This window comes from Opisthocomus hoazin, chromosome 6, assembly GCF_030867145.1.
Source record: "Opisthocomus hoazin isolate bOpiHoa1 chromosome 6, bOpiHoa1.hap1, whole genome shotgun sequence".
Taxonomy (NCBI): Eukaryota; Metazoa; Chordata; class Aves; order Opisthocomiformes; family Opisthocomidae; genus Opisthocomus; species Opisthocomus hoazin.
Window position 1 is genome coordinate 16,840,285 of NC_134419.1, and position 19,556 is coordinate 16,859,840.

The 19,556-nt window shown below is 39.1% G+C and overlaps 1 protein-coding gene across 2 annotated transcripts; it reads left to right on the top strand.

Moving 5' to 3' along the window:
- The first annotated feature begins 454 nt into the window (after positions 1–454).
- On the top strand, positions 455–19,057 carry SPATA1 (spermatogenesis associated 1). 2 transcript variants are annotated; one of them, XM_009944957.2, is made up of 13 exons: positions 455–1,195; positions 2,095–2,201; positions 5,676–5,793; positions 7,865–7,918; positions 8,017–8,347; positions 8,461–8,709; positions 10,407–10,533; positions 10,684–10,744; positions 11,741–11,858; positions 12,257–12,382; positions 14,727–14,896; positions 17,785–17,883; positions 18,730–19,057. In XM_009944957.2, exons 1-13 carry the CDS (start codon positions 1,160–1,162, stop codon positions 18,832–18,834), a joined length of 1,701 nt encoding a protein of 566 aa, XP_009943259.2. In that variant the 5' UTR covers positions 455–1,159; the 3' UTR covers positions 18,835–19,057. The 2 variants fall into 2 exon arrangements, with proteins under 2 accessions (XP_009943259.2, XP_075280936.1); XM_075424821.1 differs by lacking the exons at positions 14,727–14,896; positions 17,785–17,883; positions 18,730–19,057 and adding an exon at positions 14,652–14,698.
- Positions 19,058–19,556: the final 499 nt, after the last annotated feature.

The window sequence follows — 19,556 nt, forward strand, 5'->3', positions numbered from 1 at the left end:
TTTGAGGTGGAGGGAATGAAGTTAGTAAGTTTTCTCTTGCCAGCATGTTTGGGTCTTGACTGCCGTTGGCAGAGGTGGGTGTTCACTGCAGAAAGAGCCCGGGAATGACCATGAAGCCAGGAATAACGGCATGAGGTGGCGTGTCGTAAGGCAAAGTGTAACATCTTGCATATATAGAGGGACTAACGGGGAGAGCTTGTGCTGTAGGCTGCTGTGCCTTTGGCTGGGAATAGCTGGAGAAGGGACAAGATGTGCCGGTCAGGCCATTCGTGAGAGCGCCTGGCGGGGTAGTGGTGAAGACACGGCCTGGTCAGCAGGTGCTGCCCGCTGACGTGAGGAATCTTAGTTCCACCGCATGGAGCCAGGGCAAGACCTGGGAGGTCGTCCAGAAGGTCTGGTCACTGGCGCTCCAGAAAAGGTGAATTAGAAGTAGCAGGGGCACAAGGGAGAGCTGCCAAGATGGTGTTCAGGAGAACAGCAAGGGCGTTCAGCAGGAGAAAGTGCTGGAAGAGCCTTCAAAGTGAGAGAGCACCAAGGAAAGTCATAACAAGGTCAGGGCAGAACCATGGTTTCTAGTTTATCGAAGGGTTTTTCTGAGGTGGTCACACGGCATGGTCGAGTTTCCTTGGAATACTGCGTTTGGCCGGCGCAGTGGGCCATGCGTGTGGCTTGGCTGCCATTCGCAGTAATTGTCCCTTTATCAGCAGTAAACCCAGAAGCTGCAAGAATCCTATTTTGTGGGGATTTAGGTCTGTGTCTTTAGGAAAACAGTACAATTGTGTAGATAAACGTATACAGGCAAAGTATTTTTGTGCGAGGGGAGAAAATGTTAAGGGGAAATACACCAGGGCAGATCTCTCGGAGCTGCAGGGCTGTGATTTAGCAATTCCCCCAGTTACTTAGGTGATACTCACTTGTGTAGAAGGTGTGGCTGAGTCTGTTTGTCTGCAGTTAGCTGGAAGCTTTCTGCCTCAGCACAGGAACAACTTTTCCATTTTCATAAACGGAAAGAAGAACAGTAAATGAAAATAGAGGGTATTAATGGAGTAACTTCTCTTGTAAGAGATTATGATGAAACTAACTCTTAAAGAATGTCTTGGTCAAAAAGAACATTAGAAAGCCCACCTGGTATTTGCTGTGATCAAGTACAGGGACCAACATGTCATTCAATCAAGTGAGACCACGAACATCACAGGTGAGTTTTTGTACTTTTCAATAAAGATTTTTTAGATTTCACAAATAAAAAAATTATATTAAAATAAGCAACACTGCACCATTTCTAGGAGACCCAAGAGGAAAAAAAACCCCATGCTTTTAACCTAGTGTATGTAGAAAACATTCTTTTCTAGTGTATATTTAATAACAATTGCAGAAATATTTAATGTAGGTTGTTTGCATGGCTTCTCATTGTAGGGAAGTGTATCATCCTTGTCAATACCATCTGATTTTCACTACAAATAACAAAACCTAGACATTAACAGTCTCACAACTTCCACAGGTTTGAGCACAATCTGAGTGAACCTTGCTCAGAGCAGGCTTAGTTATTCTTTTTGCAGACATTACCAGGAGCATTTCTGTGCTTCCAAGGTAGCTAATATTACTAACAACTGTCAGAAATATTTTAGAATTTTTTTTCTTGCTGGCAAGGTCAAGTTGTGATACTGTTTGGATCAAGCTTTGAGGGCTTTGCATTTTTTATGAGATGAACAAAGGTAGGATTTCAGCTGAGATATGCTTGCAAGCAGGACATGCTCCAGAGTATCAACTGGTTTTGGTAAGCTCTGTCCATTGCTGTCAGAGTGATGTACAGCAGTAGCACAGGCTCTCTTTTCTCTTGTTTCCATTGTTGAGCTTGTTCTAATGTGACTTATTTTGATGCTGTCAGCTGGCATTCAATCACAAATTGCTCTGCTCGTGGCTGTTCTCACTATCTAGTCATCATTGTCAGATAGAGCCTCACTCTTCTGGTCCATGTACTAACATCGAAGAAACCATTCCTGCCTCCAGAAATTGAAAGTCCACCTAAGCAAAACAAATCATGCAGGAAGAGGATTATAATATATCTACAGTTATGATCATCTGTTCTTTATTTAGTTGGTGGAGCTCCATGTTTTTTATGTCCCAGAAGAAGTGTGGAACTTCAAGTTGAATACAGTTCCTGTAGCTCTTACAAGCAAATTCATCTCAGCCGGATTTATAAGGTGAGTAAAATCCTAGGCTTCATGTACGTGGCAGGTCATTTACTCCAGCTGTTTCTCTGTAGAGCACAATTACGTCTGTCAGAAGAGACTTGTTCTCTAAAAAGTTCTGGAGGGTAGGTTCTGCCCATGACTAGCGTAATGTTTATTTGGACTGTATCAAGCTTCTCTCCATTGCAGCCCTTGGTGTAGACCATTGAAATGCACTTCCAGAGCAGTGCTAGTATTTCTGCAGAATAATTTGTGTTGTAAAATCACAGTCTTACAGCCTTTCTGTCTCCTTGAGCCTGATTATCAAAATCTTGAATTCTTTTTGGCAGTGGGCCAGCTTCAAGACAGAGTGGCTTGATGAAGACGGGATAGCCTGTCAAATCCCAGGAACAGGGATATGACGATCTGAGCTCTCTCAGTCCGAAGAAAGAGCTTAAGCCATGTTTCTAAAGGGGAAGCATTACAGCCCATGCAACCACCAGCATATCTACTTTCTTCTTCAGCAGTATTTCTGGAAGGTTCCGCACCACACCATAGGCTGTGTGTGCTGTCAGGTAGCTGTTTAGATGAGTTAGTGAAAGAACACCCTGGTTCCCAGTCGTAGGCCCAAATCTGGCACAGAGAGTTGTAGTTTTCATAACTTTGAAAGTTTGTTTTGTACTCCTAAGCACTTTACTGACAAAATCTGTGTGTATCTAGTGTGGTAAGAAGTTGTAGAAAAATCAAATAACGTAAAGATGTGTACTGAAACTGAGCCTTTACATGCACCTTGTCTGCTGCTGTGCAAAACCTGTCAATTTAGCTTAAACTGCAGGGAATATGGGTTTAACTAATTTAAATTTAAGCTTGTATTGTCCACTTAATATACTGTGTAGCTGAAAAGATTGACAGCAGTCAGGTATGAGCATCTAAGGCAGAATGTATTCATTCTTGCAGCTTCTTTTGTTGAAAGGCTGCTCAAAACCAGAGGAAAAAAGTGCATATATCCATTTTGTTTGCTGTTCTAGTCTTCAGCAGAGGTGCAAAATACATGGCTGCGTGGTAACTTCAAATCATTTCATATGATTGGACATCTGTTACTGCCCTCTGTTCTCTGGTGTAAATTTTTTTCACTAAGGCTCAATTCTGAGGCATCGACTTAGATTAGGATGCTTATTGATTTCAGTGGGGTTATATCTGTCTGGGTGTTTGTTGCTTGCTAATGAGTCTTAAATAATTGCTAATTAATTATTCTATGGGTACTATGCGATGCTGCAGTACATTAGCGTTAGCAATAACTAGCACCTGGCCAGTGTATCACTGTCTTTAAAAACAAAAAAATATTTTAAAAAACTTCTCTTACTATAATCCAGGAGAGGGAACAGCAGCCTTGCTGGTACTAATGCTGTTTGGACGTTGTTGATAGCACTGTCCAGTCAGCTTGACAATCCTAGTACTGAGTCAGCTTAACAAAGGATTCCTAGGTCTAAGTACAGGCCAGTTCCATTAATCATGAAATTAGAGGAAAATATTAAGTGTATAGTTGTCTGTGGCTCTGAGTTCTTGTTCCCATGAACTTGATTTCTCAGCCTCTGTGATCTTTTATTTATTCCTCGTTGCTCACCACAGAAGCCATACTTCTGTTATTTCTAGATGAGATGGCTGCAATGATTTCTACTTTGCATTACTTTTAAAGGAACACCCTAAAGCAAAAGACTCAGATGTGGCTAGTCTTCTGCTAGCCAGTGGCAGCAAGTAAGAAATATGTTATTACATGTTCCTAGCAGCTGCACTGGCAAATCATTCTCACATAAATTTCTGCCCTATATCTCAGGTTCTGTATACCTAGATAATTTTCTCCCATGATACATTGTAGTTACTTAGATGTTTTCCCTGCTGTTCATAAATGCCATAGATTTAGATTTGCTTGCTAGTTTGGACAGGCATTATCAGTGAAGGATGTGCAGTGTTAGAACCGCATCTGAAAAAGCTTGCATTTATTGGGTTTCAGAAGACCGTTCAAGGGGTGTGTCTTCTCTGAGACATCAGCTTGAAGAAATGATAGTGAATGAGAGATATTTGAATTATACATAATCTCTGTTCGCACATAAGACCTTGGAAGGATGTCTGTTGAATCATGTATTCGTCTTTCACATATTTCTCTATACCTTTGAAATAAATCACATTAGGGCTAATATCTACAGCAAGTGTGGGAAAAAAATGGCTGGGGAAGAAATAATCAGGCGCTAAATGCACAGGGACCAAGCAGTGTGGCCTGTATGTTTCCACTCTGCAGACTTTGGTCTCCTCTGCTGCATGGCTGTGCTGCAAGGCAGATTTATGATCTTGAGGAGGGTCCTGTAAGTCCAGGGTGTTGGAAGTAATGCAAGGGAAGCACTGTAGCCCACCGAAGTGCTGTGTTTATGAGATGAAACTGAGGGCGTGAAATAAAGGCATATAGTGCTGTTTGAAAGTGCAGACAAACCCTGACAAGTTAATGTTGAGGACCTGTCCGAATTGAAGGGATGGCATGTTCTTGTCTGTACTGTTTACTGAGAATGGCATGTGCTATCCCCCAAGGTATGTCTGTGCCTTGCTTGATGAGTGAGAGCTGCCTGGGCCAAAATCATGCTAGGTATTCTACTAACACTTAATCAGCATGGATGATTAACAGTCTCTGGCCTGAATTTGTACCCTCGTTTATTTTAAATGGCAGCATAGGAGCAATTAGAATTGCTTATGTTGTGCTGCAGAGCTTTTGTGTGCCTCTTGCACATTTGGTTTTATTCTGCGGAAATGCTTTTTATTCTATAGTGATTTTTATATGGAGTTCATGAATATTTGCGTGGTTTCCAGTAGTACATTAAATGATGCAATTCATATTTGCATCAGCTCTCTCATCCTCAAACTATGGTGGAAATGTTCACACTGCAGTGTTTGGTTTTGATTTAAAAGACATTTGCTTGTACACATGCATACACCCAATTGTAAATTTGTATTGGAGAAGGCACAATCAGAGGAGTGTACCTGCTACTTAAAGGGGGCAGTGATGAAGTCTCCTCTGGCCCTTGGTGCTTGAAGGGGTGTGTTCTACAGTCCATGGACCCCATGGAACTTTATCACCTACATGGAAATGCATGACTGTGGTTCCCAATGTTTTTCTTATTCATCTGCAGATGAGCAGGAGCATTCTGAAGGAGTCATTTCCAAATTTCAGCTACTTCCATGTTCTCCCTTTGTATGGGGTTTCTAAAGTATGAGTATTGCTAGTTAATGTTATGAAAGCCCTTGTAATACAGTCTACCATATCGTAAGACAATGTTCTGACTCTACCACAGCAAGACTCTCTGGCCTACATGTAGTTAGGTTCAGTTCTAGGACATAGTTCTAATTTTTGCTAATTCTGTCCATGCAAACCAGCATGTATATAGCATTATCTTCCCCCTCTTACTAACTAGCCATCATCATTTCATCTTACAGATGTATTAATGAATAACAACATTCTAGGGTGTCTCCTCACATCACATTAAGAGTGCTACGGGAGAAGCTTGGAGAGTACCTGGGTGGAGTTGCTGTTGCAGATAAATTCAAATTTTTAAAATGCATTGGGAAAAAACTAGCAGTGGTAAGTTAATAATTTTTTTTCTTTAATGCTGTTCTGCTTTATGATGTAAACCACAGATTTTGTTCCTGCAGATAAGATAATATCACAAGAAAATAGAGATAACTTCAGGAGCACTGTTAGCACTTGTTTTTAAACATGCTGGAGCATAAGCTCTTGTCAGAGCACATCTACCTGCCCAAATACAAAGGCACAGCTGGACAGGTATATTAGAAACATCCGTTAAAGCATCATATTTAATTAGTTACTATCCAGTGAAAGGATGCTAGTTTTTATAAGTTAATGGATTAAATATGACAAATCCAGCTGCATTAAAAAAAAAAAAATCTCCCTAAGGTCCTTATTACCAGTACATGGTTGGGAAAATGGTGCTTGAAGAATTTGCAATGGGAGCTGAGTAAATCAGACTTGCTCTAATGATTCCTGCTGTGACATGCCCAAAAGCCTTTAAAAGATCAGTCTCTGAATTAAGCTTCTCTAGATGTACATTTGTGTTCCATTAATTAGTCCAGTAATACAGCCTGAGATCATAGAATCATAGAATCATATGTATGTCATCAAAAGCCTACATCTCTGAATCAGAACTGTTCCTCACATTGATTCTCTATGTATCTTACAAACTAAAGATTAAACTTACAAGCTAAAAATTAAATAAATTTGAAAATCAGTCCAACTGAAAGCTTGTTCTTGTTACACACAAAGACTTAAGTGAGGTACGTAAGTATAGAATACTTTTTTCACCTGTCATTTCACCTGCTTCTCACGGATTTGGAAATTTATTACAAGCTGGAAATTTGGTGCTGTTCTTTATTTCATTTGTAGTTGAGTTACCACTAAAATTACTCACACAGAAGACTAGAATAAATACTAAGTAATATGCAAAAAGTAGGTGGAAAAACATAATAATAAGTAAGATGGTGTCTTTTCGTCCCCACTAATAGTTCTGAGATAAATGGAGAAATTTTACAGTTTCCTTTAGAATGTCAGGAAATTAATAAAATATTTTACCTTGATAGAAAATTAAATATATTTGTGATATTGGTAGATACAAGTGAAGATTTTTAGCAACAAATTAAAGATATAATTTTAATTTGTGGTATCTACTGTTGCTTGATGTTTAACTTTGTTATAAAGTGTAAAGCAATAAACCAACTAACTGGTCTATTTGTTGTTGAGGGTCATGGTAACCCTCATTGAATTACATCTCCATGATCAAATATTTGTGGAGTGGTTCTCCCCCCCCCAGTCTTCTGTTTCACAACACTAACAATGCAACCAGTACTAAGAGCTGTACCCTACTTGCAAGTAAGAGTCTTAAAATGAAAAATAAACTGAAGCTAAAATCGTGTGCATTTGCTCTTCCTTTTCTTGCACATAGCCCGTGTCTCTAACAGTGAATCGATGGCATTGTCTGGCCATTACTGAGACTAGAATTTGGCCCCATGTTTAGTTAAATTTCATTATTTAAATATAAGCTTATATTTCTTGTCTTCTGGGGTTTTTTCTTCTGTTGGAGCACATATTTCAAATATACATTGATTATCTTAGACTTTGTTTTTAGGACAACTGTTGAAATCTGAAAGTGTATATCACACAAAGAATATCAAGAAAATAAATACAAGAAAACACAGGAGAGTAATAGATTTTTTTTTTCTATATAGATTAAATATTTTGCAGATTGTGTCTGGTGAATAGAGAAAATTATGTGAGACTCAGCACTTCTATTCAGATTCAGCTTGAAGCAACTTTTAGTAAAGGAAGTTGAAGATTTTCTTCTGCTGTGACTGTTAATCAGGTCCTTTGAAACATAAGAGAAGATGCAAAGGATAAAAAAACATATTCAGTACTCTGACTGAGATTTGACAAATAGACAAAATAAAGTTTAAGTACCATGTCAGAAAATAGAATAGTAGACTATGTTCCTTCTTCCTCATGAGGACATTACAGAAGATAGTGCTGGTTATGAAAAAATGTGGTATGTAAAGATGATGATAGAATACAGAAATTAAGTGATATGCAACATTATTAATAAAAGCTATTTTATTGGTTATGCTTCCATTCTTTATCTTCCAAGGTGAAAGCAAAGCAAGAAACAGAACTGGAACTGAAGTCATTTGCTCCTCCTTATGTATGTATCGGGTGATTTTTAAATGATCATTTTCAGAAACTTTTTACATTGTACATTTCCTCTTTAGTCCTGTCTGATGAATATACCACATATTTTAGGCACTATATCCTGAATTATATTTATTACCTGGAGTGGAATACTTTGAAGATGTTTACCAATTATCATCATCAGCTCAACAAAGACGTCACTCTAATGCAGAAACTAATAGGTTTGGTCATGGATCAAGATTATCCAGTCTTCCCCAACAAAAACCTGAAAAAACCAAACAATTTTTAGAAAGCATACAAAGTGGCCATCAGCTAGAAAATCAGGAAGTGCACAGTCCTGTGGAATGGGGTAAGAAAGAACCTGTTCCAGGTTTGTACACAAAACATAAGCAAGACCATAACAACAGGATTCAAGAAAAACAGATACAGTTGAGAGAAAAAGGTAAGTTTAACCAATGTAGTGAAGGATGAAGATGAAGGAGGAGAATAAAAAAATTATAGTTAAAATTTACAATGAAATAATATTTCTGTTTTCTAATATCAATTATTATGCAGATCCAAATGGATCCAGTGGATCTCTCTTCACATCAAGTCATTCAAATGCTGCAGATTGGGAGGCTGGAAAGAGTGATATGGTATTACAGACCTCTCAGCAAAAGCATCTCAGCCAAGATCAAAAAGACCATAGCACTCCTACGTGGAATGACAAAGCCAAAGGAACTGCTTTTACCCTTCATATAAACCACAGTGAGGAACAAGGCCAGAATAACCAGACACCCCCAAATCACATTCAATGTCGAGAGGGTACTACTGTTCATTGTCATCTTTTTGCTAAAGCATGCTTTTTAGAAAGTTGGCAGAGGAAAGATAAATTTTAAGGAATCTATAGTTAAAGCATGAGTTGGAATATTGCTATCAGAACAGTATTCTATTTTTTTAAATAATAATATTATATTACAAAGGGCTGTAGTTTTACTTTGGATGACTCCTTCTGTATCACTGTGACTGATACAGGGAAACTTTTTACTATAGTTGATGCACTTGTCTAATCTTATTAATATGGAAAAATTACTAAGCAGCTACTGTAAAGATTGGAGGATAATGATCCCATAATTCAACAGCAATTTTAAATGAAAAAAATCTTGTTATCAGTATATCAGGGAAAGCATTTATTCACTTCCACTTTCATTGTCATCTTATCCATGGCTACATTACTAGTGAAGAGGAAGCATTTCCTCCCTCTGTCCCATATAATGTTTATTTATATGCTATTGAACAGTGGCATTCCTAAAACTGAGAGGTGATAGAACTCTTTGAGCAGACTACAGTGAAAATAGTACAAAAGTGTATAGGGGTTTAAAGCAAACATTAACTAGATAACAGTTCTATGCCAAAATAGAAAATGTTGTTTGGAAGAGATCTATTAACTACTGCTTCCTTTAACATGGGGTGTCTTATGGATACTGAGGGCCACTAAGTCCCTGAACAGTTATATAATGTTCTTAATATTCCTAGATTTTTAGTGATTACCAAGAAAGAAATTACTAACACATTTCAACTGGATTTGAATGACTACTGCCATATCAGCATCAAAATTATACCATAAATATTTTTGAGGAGATACTTTTGAAAGACAAGTCTTACTATTTGAGTAGAATTTTACAGTTAGTGTAAAAAATATGAACTTTAGTCTATTACAAATTTTTAATGAGTAATTATTAAGGCAATATTCAATTTTTCATAGATATGATTTTCTGGATATCTAGCACTTTGAGTAAGAAAACAGAAATTTGCATGTTGTATTCTTTGACACGTGTCTGGAGAGTGTATTAAAAAAGGCTTTCATCGATGACTTTTCAGTAATTTCAGTTTCCAGTCATAGTCTCTCAAAAATAGCTTTGTTCCTCCATCATCCTGTTAACTGATGTTAGGTATGGGACCACTCAATATACAAATATATATCTGTAAATATATAACTGAAAAGTTTTCCATAGCTTTATTTTGAATGATGAAGGATGTAGGATTTGTAGTAGTAAAGGTAAGGTCTGTCAGCAATTTTTTTTTGAGATATGTATTGTGTGTATTTTAAAGCAGATAACATTTATTCTTTAACATTTAAACACAAAACATTTCGCTGTCCCTTTCTTTGCTGGCCCCAGTTTGCAGGGGATCTTCACCCTCTGAAAGGTAGAAAGTGTTAGATACAGAATTAGTTTAGGGAAGGTGAAATAATTAAGTGGTTTCCTTATCTGTGATAATGTTTCTTGTACTAGTTACCAGAATTAGTTAGGTACAAATTCTCAAAACAAAAATACCTTTTTCTTTATTTATTTCTTTCCTCTGTTATTCACACAACATTTCCAAACCCCAAAGATAACTACATATTGCATTGATTCACTGAATTTCTAATACAGGTTGGAAAGTCCAGGCATAGACAGTCAAACCAGCTTGAATTTTGTAAGTGTAATCTATGTATTTTGATCATCACTATCCTGTCACAGAACTAACAAACATGGAAAATAATGACCGTCAAAAAGATACCAAACTGCGAAGAGACAGAACACAGGATGCTGGAATTCTTAAAATAACGGAAGATCAAACCACAGAATATGTACACAAAAAGCAAAGGTTAGTAAATAATGAATCTGCTAAAATAATGGATAATATTAATTCATAGATAGAAACTTCTTTTACAGACTTCAAGTAACTGAAAGAAAATAGGGGAAAAAAACATTTCATTACATGAATTTTCACTTGCTGCTTTGATTTTATCTTTAGCTTGCAGCAATGCAGAACTAGCAAGTCTATAGCTGATCCTGGTGAAAAACTGGATAATCAGGTGTGTTTTTCAACGTAACATATTCTTAGTAATCTTGAGCAAAAAATATTATCGTCCGCCTAGAAATAGTCTAATTTTATAAGACAGGTAACTCGTTAGAAATATGAAATACTCAAATGTAGATTTGAGAGAAATTAAGAAAAGTTAATTCATGCAGTGCTACTTAGCAGATTTGCTAATGAAAAATCAACTGTATTTCTAAACAATGAAATCATGAGAACTTATACTTGTGGTTATAATTTAATAGGAACTACATATACAATAACTGTTTCAGTATTATTAATGTTAGCTGAATTTTTTTATGGTTTCTTGACAGTGACAATTTATTGGGTTTGTCGGTGACATTTTTATAATTTCACATTTCCTGTGGGATAAATTTTTCTTCTCTCAAGCCAAGCAAAATTTCTGATAAAAACTATAAAATCCTTTTAAAACATAGATATGATATAGTCATAGTATCAGAATAAGAACATAATTAGGAAGACTCCTCACCCACATGCAACTATATGGCATAATAGCTGTCACTATTAACTGTTGCCAGTGAGGTCTTGTGCAGAAATGGTAGTAATGGAGTCTTGTGAAAATAATAATGAAATTTAACATCTGGTATTATAAATTTTAGTTTAGAAATTGGCAGTCCAGCCTTCGTAAGCAATGAGCCAGGTGGCAGTTTTGAGGCCTGTTGTTCCTGATCTTGCATGGGAGCACCAGTAACTTGTGGGATTGTGGATGTAGGCAAGAACAATTGGCAATAGTCTACGTTTTGTCTGTATGCTCTCTGCAATGTAAGTGTTCAGTGTTCTGATTTTATTTGCAAATGTCCATCTATTTTTGTAATTTAGTAATCATTTGTACTGGTAACAGAATAAAAAAGCTTGTATGCAGAATTCAAATGCAGCCCGTCCATTCACTCAGGCCACTTTCAGGGCATGTGTCTACTGTAATTATTCAGGATTATGAGTTACATACTTACAGTGGTGTCTTTCGACTCTATAGGCAGATGAAAACAAGCAAAATCATTTTACTTGTCCGAAAGAATATATTTCACCTCCTAGTCCACCTTTTCTGGCAATTTCTGTAAATCCAGCGCAAGTTCCTGCAATGCAGGCAGCAAGTGAGTATGTGATTCCAAGAAATTGCAGGGAAGTGAACATTTAGTCAAGACTGCATAGTTAATGAAGACAGAAATGCCTACTTTATGAAAGAATTTGTACATACATTCGTTCACACTATTGTTACAAATTTTTGTTTGTGGTTGGAAAATTCCAGACATTTATAATTGCATGGGCTGTTTCATAGAGTATGGCAGGATTTCATATTGCAAAGTATGTTGAGGAGGAAATATCTTTATATAGTATATAAAGAGCTACTTATTAAAATAAAATAATTTCTACTGCCTGTTCTGACAGAGCTTTTGGCATGATTTGTGATGGGTGCATTACAAAAATCTTGACTGATCCTTCCTACTTATGGTATCCAGATGCTTGCTAAATATACTTATAATATCTTTAGAAAACAAGATGGTAGAACAATTGCAACAAATGAAGAAAGACAGAAAGCATATGGAAAAAACTAGAGAAGAACTGATCAAAAAAGCTAAAGGGCTCCTGGAACAAAATAAGCTGAGGAGATACCACGGTACACTTTTAATTTATTTTGGAATTTGGAATGACTGAGAAATGACACTGAAACCAAGGTGAAAATGTTTGTCTCTTTGTCAGTGAGCTTAATTACAGAGAGAGTAGTTTGCTATCCAGTAGCTCCAAGAAGGCTCACTCCAGCATACTGGAAAGATTCAAGGTTGCAATATTTCTGTCCACTTTTTTTGTGGCAGTCTTGTAAATCTAGAAATACCCTGGGATTTGTAAACCATTCAAGTCATGTCCCCCCAAGTGCAGTGCCCAGAGAGCTACTGCAGGCCGCTTTGCTGTTGGAGGCCCGGGGCAGCTGACGTTCTAAACCTGACTTTAGCCGGTGCTTACAAAGGATTTTACTGTGCTGACAGGACTTCTAGTCAAATTGCCAGCATAATACTTTTTGTTCCTCCTATCTAATGATATTCGGCTTATGGCATGGAAGTTACAAGCCTGTCGTGACAAGCTTGACAAACCTTGTTTTTTAACAAGGTAAAATCTCATTGAAATCCCACCCAAATTTTCTTTATAAAATTATTTTCAAGTTTATACTTAAACTATCCTCCCTGTCACATTCCAGTTGCATAGAGATGAGGTTTAATCACTTTGATGTTGTGAGAGTATTCTCTTTGTACTTAAATACAACTAAATCACTAGGAGTCTCAACTGTTGCTTGTAGCATTGTCGAAAGAAGAAGACAAGCGCATTCTTTCAGATATGGGCATGGCTGTACTGTGCTCTGCAGCGTGGTGAAGTTGTATTTAAAAAAACCTCCAAACTTGGGTACTTGAAGCAGTGAATCTGTAGTAGCATGGAGCTGCAAGGCAAGCTAATTTATCCTGCTGAGATAAGCCCTAAATGGCTTCTGCATTGTCTTAAATTATGTTATCCAGTTAGGTAAAATAAAGGGTATTTCACAAGGATTCAAACAGCTTCTGCAGGTTCTTTAAGAAGCGTCTCCACTTCTGAAGTATTTTTATGAGACCTGTAGTTTCATAAGTAAGCGCGTTTGCAGACATGTTTCTTCACAAGGTATGAAGGGAAGAACATATTCTGGAGGAATTTAACATGCTCCTAAGATTGCCATGCTGACAGTCACTCTCAGTTACATACCGTATAGTCCTCCAACAGCCGGGTTCTTTTTGATAGGTTTCTGAGAAGCAGTTGTCCTGATTTCCTACAATATGCCTTGAAAGAAGGAGTCATTTAAGACACTTTGCAGACCAGTGGATGTATGTGGCTCTAAGACTGCCACACCAGATATAGGGGGGATTTATGTGCCAGCTGTTGATAGCACATTAACAATATAGGAGGAATCATAGGCAAGTGTAAAGGTAAATAACTTCTCCCATAGTCTTAGGACTTCTATATAAAACTGAGCTGTTCAAAATCTCTGGCCTGCAGAGCTCAAATTTTGCATAACTGTATAGTGCTAAGTATTCCGTTACAGTAAAGCTGTGGACTTTGGGCTGTGGTGGGCGTACCAGTCTTCACAGGTCTGGAGCACTTATTGTGCCACTGAAACCCACAGAACAGCCAGGCTGAATGAAATTTTGGGTTTGGACCTTGTGTTATATCTCAGTGGACAGACAGAGCCTTTTGTGGCAGGTGATTGTGTGAGACCCCACCTGGAGTACTGCGTCCAGCTCTGGAGCCCCAAACATAACAAGGAGATGGATGTGTTGGAGCGGGTCCAGAGGAGCGCCACGAAGATGATCAGAGGGCTGGAGTACCTTTCCTACAAGGACAGGCTAGAGAGTTGGGGCTGTTCAGCCTGGAGAAGAGGCGGCTCCGGTGCGACCTTATAGCAGCCTTCCAGTACCTGAAGGGGCCTACAGGAAGGATGGAGAGGGACTTTTCACAAGGCTGTGTAGCGATAGGACAAGGGGGAATGGCTGCAAACTAAAAGAGGGCAGATTGAGATTAGATATTAGGAAGAAATTCTTCACCATGAGGGTGGTGAAACACTGGCACAGGTTTCCCAGAGAAGCTGTGGATGCCCCCTCCCTGAAAGTGATCAAGGCCAGGTTGGATGGAGCTCTGAGCAACCTGGTCTAGTGTAAGATATCCCTGCTCATGGCAGGGGGGTTGGAACCAGATGATCCTTAAGGTCCCTTCCAACCCTTACCATTCTATGATTCTATTCTATGAAAATTCAGTTGCACTTATAGTGAATGTAATTTTAATTAAGATTTTCACTAACTGCTTTTTTTAAAGAAACATACTGCCAATTTTTAATGCATGCATTGGCCAACTGAATCTTGTGAGATTAGTTGGCCGTTACTGTCTTCAACAGACCTTACGATAAGGTGAACAAGACCAAACAGCATTACTGTTTTCCTGTGTAGTTCGTGAGGAATGGAAAAAGAAGTACTTTGAAACTAAGAAAGCTACAGTTTCACTGGAGGATGCTTTAAACAAACTGCGACAAGATTTAGAGCTTTACCACCAGAAATTACTCTTGCAATTGGAAGCCAGAGAGAGCCAAAAACGACCAAACAATATGACAAACTCCAAGGTATTTGCTTGTATTATTTAATCTCTCTTTTTACACAGCCTGGGTGTTTTTTGTACAAAATATAAATTATAGTAACAAATTCGTCACCAACCAATGACTTGTAAACTAGCTTTAGCAGTCAAATAGTCCTCAGTGATGTGAGGTGTAGAATTCTTCTCAAAAAGACTGAAGATGTGCTCGAGTCTAAGCATTTGATTCTTTCTGCTTTGTGTTTGTACACCTTTTCGTAACAAAATCCCCTTTTGTTCAGTATGATTAATGAATTGTTCAGTTATACATTGTTCACATGATCCCAAATTTCAAATACAGAGGTAATGAATTCTAGTTGTGTTTGGAGAACGAGAAACATCTCGGAGGCTTTTGGAGTGGTTGCACTTGCACTGTTGTGCAACCATGAGTCTCCTGTCATGCTGTTGGTGTCAAATCATGGGAAGTTCAGAGAGGACTTAAAAAAAGATAAAAGATATAAGATAAGGGGGAAACACCCTTACCAACAGCTGTATCTACTAATTTTCTAAATGCGTTAATGGAAGCCAGTCTGTTGGCAAATCTGAAGCTAGACTAGGGAAAATAAGTGTCCCTTTCTTGTATCTGAAAGGGAGAATGTATATACAGAATCACAGAGTGTTCGGGGTTGGAAGGGACCTCTGTGGGTCATCTAGGCCAACCCCCCTGCCGAAGCAGGGTCACCTACAGCAGGCTGCACAGGACCTTGTCCAGGTGGGTCTTGAATATCTCCAGAGAAGGAGACTCCACAGCCTCCCTGGGCAGCCTGTTCCAGTGCTCCGTCACCCTCAGAGGGAAGAAGTTCTTCCTCATGTTCAGACGGAACTTCCTGTGCCTCAGTTTGTGCCCACTGCCCCTTGTCCTGTCACTGGGCACCACTGAAAAGAGTTTGGCCCCATCCTCCTGACAATCGCCCTTGAGATATTTGTAAGCATTTATTAGGTCCCCTCGCAGCCTTCTCTTCTTCAGGCTGAACAAGCCCAGCTCCCTCAGTCTTTCATCGTAGGAGAGATGTTCCAGTCCCCTCACCATCCTCGTAGCCCTCCGCTGGACTTTCTTCAGTAGCTCTTCATCTTTCTTGAAGTGGGGAGCCCAGAACTGGACACAGTACTCCAGATGGGGCCTCACTAGGGCAGTGTAGAGGGGAAGAAGAACCTCCCTCGACCTGCTGGCCACGCTCCTCCTAATGCACCCCAGGATCCCGTTAGCTTTCTTGGCAGCCAGGGCACACTGCTGGCTCATGGTCCACCTGTTGTCCACCAGCACTCCCAGGTCCCTCTCCGCAGAGCTGCTCTCCAGCAAGTCCGCCCCAAGCCTGTACTGGTGCATGGGGTTGTTCCTCCCCAGATGCAGGATCCTGCACTTGCCCTTGTTGAACCTCATCAGGTTCCTCTCTGCCCAACTTTCCAGCCTGTCCAGGTCTTGCTGAATGGCATCACAGCCTTCCAGTATATCCACCACTCCTCCAAGTTTTGTGTCATCAGCAAACTTGCTGAGGGTACATTCTAACTCTTCATATACATATACAATCTAAGAGTGTATATTACATACGAATGTGTATTATTTGAGTTATCTTAATATAAATATCTACAATGTAAAAGATTCATAGGGTTGATATTACATTATGTTACTAGCTATGTTCAGATATGTTAGTGCTCCTTTTGTGGGGGCTGTCAGGTTTTTCTAGGTCTCTCTGGCTAGGCACAAAGAGGCCTTATGTGAAGGACACACACAATTTAACCCGCATATGGCAGTTATCGACTGGCTAGCACACACCGAAGATAGCCGGGATTTAATGAGCTGTGAGGCTCTCGACCCCTTGTAAGCTCCGTGTGGGGCCTTGGCTGGCCCAGCAGGCATCAGCCAGGCAGGAGGTGTCAGGAACAGATCCCACAGCTGCTGGTTTCCCTGCTTCCACCAGCTTTGTCTGCACTGGTGACTCAACCCAACAACACGAGGATTCTTCAGTAGCCCTCAGCTAGTCTGATGGCCCTGCCTGGTTTTTTTTCCTTCAGGACTGTATCTTTCGTGCTTTCTCAGTGGTCTGAGCCAGGGTTACACAGCTGTGTGGTGTCAGAGCTGGGACTTGGACCCTTGTGCTCAGGCAGCTACACCCCTGGGTGGGGAGCTGCTTACAGCAGGAGCTCAGAGATGACAAGCTACAGGTATCACTTAATGACCCCTTGCACGGGCAGCTTTATCACATGATTTGCTTCAGCTGGCACTTTAATAGCATTTTTAAAGACTTGGAAGATCAAGAGATTACCACACACACATGCCCCGCAGTGTTACTGAAATCAAGGGACCATTGCTGACTTACACAAGCTGAATATCAGAACCTACACTTTGAAAGCATGAATTTTAGTTTTACATGTTATTTCAAAGACAGGCCCACCTACAGCTACAGCTGAAATGATGTGCTGTGTAACCAGGAGTTTGTCTGCACTGAACATTAAAGGAGTGTAGCAATATCTCATCAATAAATGTGCTGTGACAGAGTGATGCTAAGCCTGTGAGAGAAAAAACATATTATTTGAAGTATGCCTTTTTATTATACGTGGGGAGTAGCCATAAGAGACAACTGCAAAAAAGTGTGCTGTTTCTTGGGAGATCTGATCTGGATCTTAACTTCCCAAAGCAATAGGGAGTGGAAGAACCTCTGCACCCAGCTGAAGGGCTGGCAGCTGAAGGGAGCTGCCCTCTCTTAAAGAGCGGACAGCTTGCAGACTGGAGACAAGCCCAGCACACATTAAGCACTGGAGGAAAGCAGGGGATTTGTAAAAAGTTGAGAGGATTGTCTCCAAGGGGTGGAGTAACACCCAGTGAATGAAGCGATGCACTAATGCTGCACTTAAAAGTTTTGTTGTTGTTGTTTCATATAGAATTACACAATCATCCGGATTACTACAGTGCAGCATGAACTTGATCAACTGAGGAGGAAGCTGGATGATACAAAAATGAAACTCATTATAGAAATTAAGGTACTCTGCCTTTTAATTAAAACAGTCTAAATGTTACTATGTATAAAAAAAACCTTAGATCTTCCCAAACCTTAGCTGATGTAAATATTTGCCAAACAATTCTTGTTTTATGCTGTTAGTTTTATGGTGTTATTTGTCGTAACTTTATAATTTGAGCCAAATTACTCCAGAACACCAGGTTATTAGATGATTTTGAATGTATGGCATTCAAGCAGGTTTTCAAGGTACTATGCAGGCTGAGCTTCACAATCTCTTTCATAAAATTCCCATTTCACTGTAAAGGTAATTGAGGGAACATACTTGGTGAGGCACTGATCAGTCGTAGACCATGGGTAAGAAAAAGTTTTTAAAATGGTATAAAGAAAAAAAAAAAAGAGAATGGCTCTTCAAGCAGATGGCAGTCCTCTTCATCTGCTTTATTCCATGCCAATGCTGCCTATGGCTCCTTTTGGAAGGAAGATGATGGTACAGGCCTTCACATTGGATAGCTTTTCAGCATTGAATGCTTGAAATTGGAGTCCTCTACATCACAGAGATTGCCCATGCCCCTGTTTACTGGGTAATCCAGGGTGGAGGTACTCCTTAGGTCTCCTTCATTGTGTAACAAGGAACAGAAAGAACAATGCATTTCACTGTTGTCGCTGAAAACACCAAGGCAAAGTACAGAAGAAAGCACTGCTAGAACTAGGCCATCTAATTAGATGTGTAAAATTTTAAAGACGAAAGATGTATCCTGTATTCAGCCATCCTGTATAAAATTCAGTCTTAGTTATATAAACCCATATGCTTGTCAACTCCCCAAACTTCCTGAAATTGGAATTCCTTAAATTACTGGTTCTTCCGCAGATGCGAAAGCAGGCAGCATCTGATTTACGCGCACTGAGAGCAGAACTGACACAGAAGAAGATTCAATCAGCTTTAATTCTCCAGTCCAGAAAATCAGGAATTTAAGAGGATGACATGACTTTAACATCTGTAAAGTCTTCAGAAACTCTCTAATGCATATAGAAGCTCAGAATTTTGGAGCATTTGTTTGTATATTCTTGAAGTTATCTTGTAAAAAGACATCAATTATATAAATGTTGTGGAATTTGTATACTAGGCTACTGAGGTACTGCAGTTCACTTTTAAAATCTCACTCTAAGATTAGTCAGCTACTTAACCATACAGTTTAACCCAGTAACCTGTCTAAAACAAAGCTAAATTATTCTAGGTAATTTTAAAAGTGCAAATTAGCGAATTGCGTAACATCATTCTTTCATTAACAAAATACCTACAAAGCAAATAAACCTATAATCTATAACCTCCTGTTCTTATTTTCAGGCACATTTTTGGAAAAATGATTAAAATACTTCTTCAGCAACAGTAATCCTCTATTTAGATATTTACTGAAGTATATTTTTGTCATTGTTAGTATCCCTATCTGTAAATTACCCATCTATTATTACCATCTTATTATGAAGTAGGAACATAATCTCAGATAATCTCACTTTATTTCATATCTAGCTGTTTTTATTCCCTCCCTTATTACGAAAACCACATGGACTTTAACCACCTTCTTCTATTGTTAGTGGAAGAGGCAAGCTTTGTCTTGGGCAAGCTGTAATGATGATCCTGGTCCTATTTACAGTATTGCATACTCTGTTTTTCTTTAAGTTCAGGCTCATTCATGT

Bases quoted from the DNA above. Each gene is read 5' to 3' on its own strand.
- SPATA1 (XM_009944957.2), top strand. From the start codon at position 1,160: ATGTCATTCAATCAAGTGAGACCACGAACATCACAG. The intron at 8,348-8,460 runs GTAAGTTTAACC...ATTATTATGCAG, and splicing joins GATACAGTTGAGAGAAAAAG to ATCCAAATGGATCCAGTGGA. The intron at 8,710-10,406 runs GTACTACTGTTC...ATCCTGTCACAG, and splicing joins TCACATTCAATGTCGAGAGG to AACTAACAAACATGGAAAAT.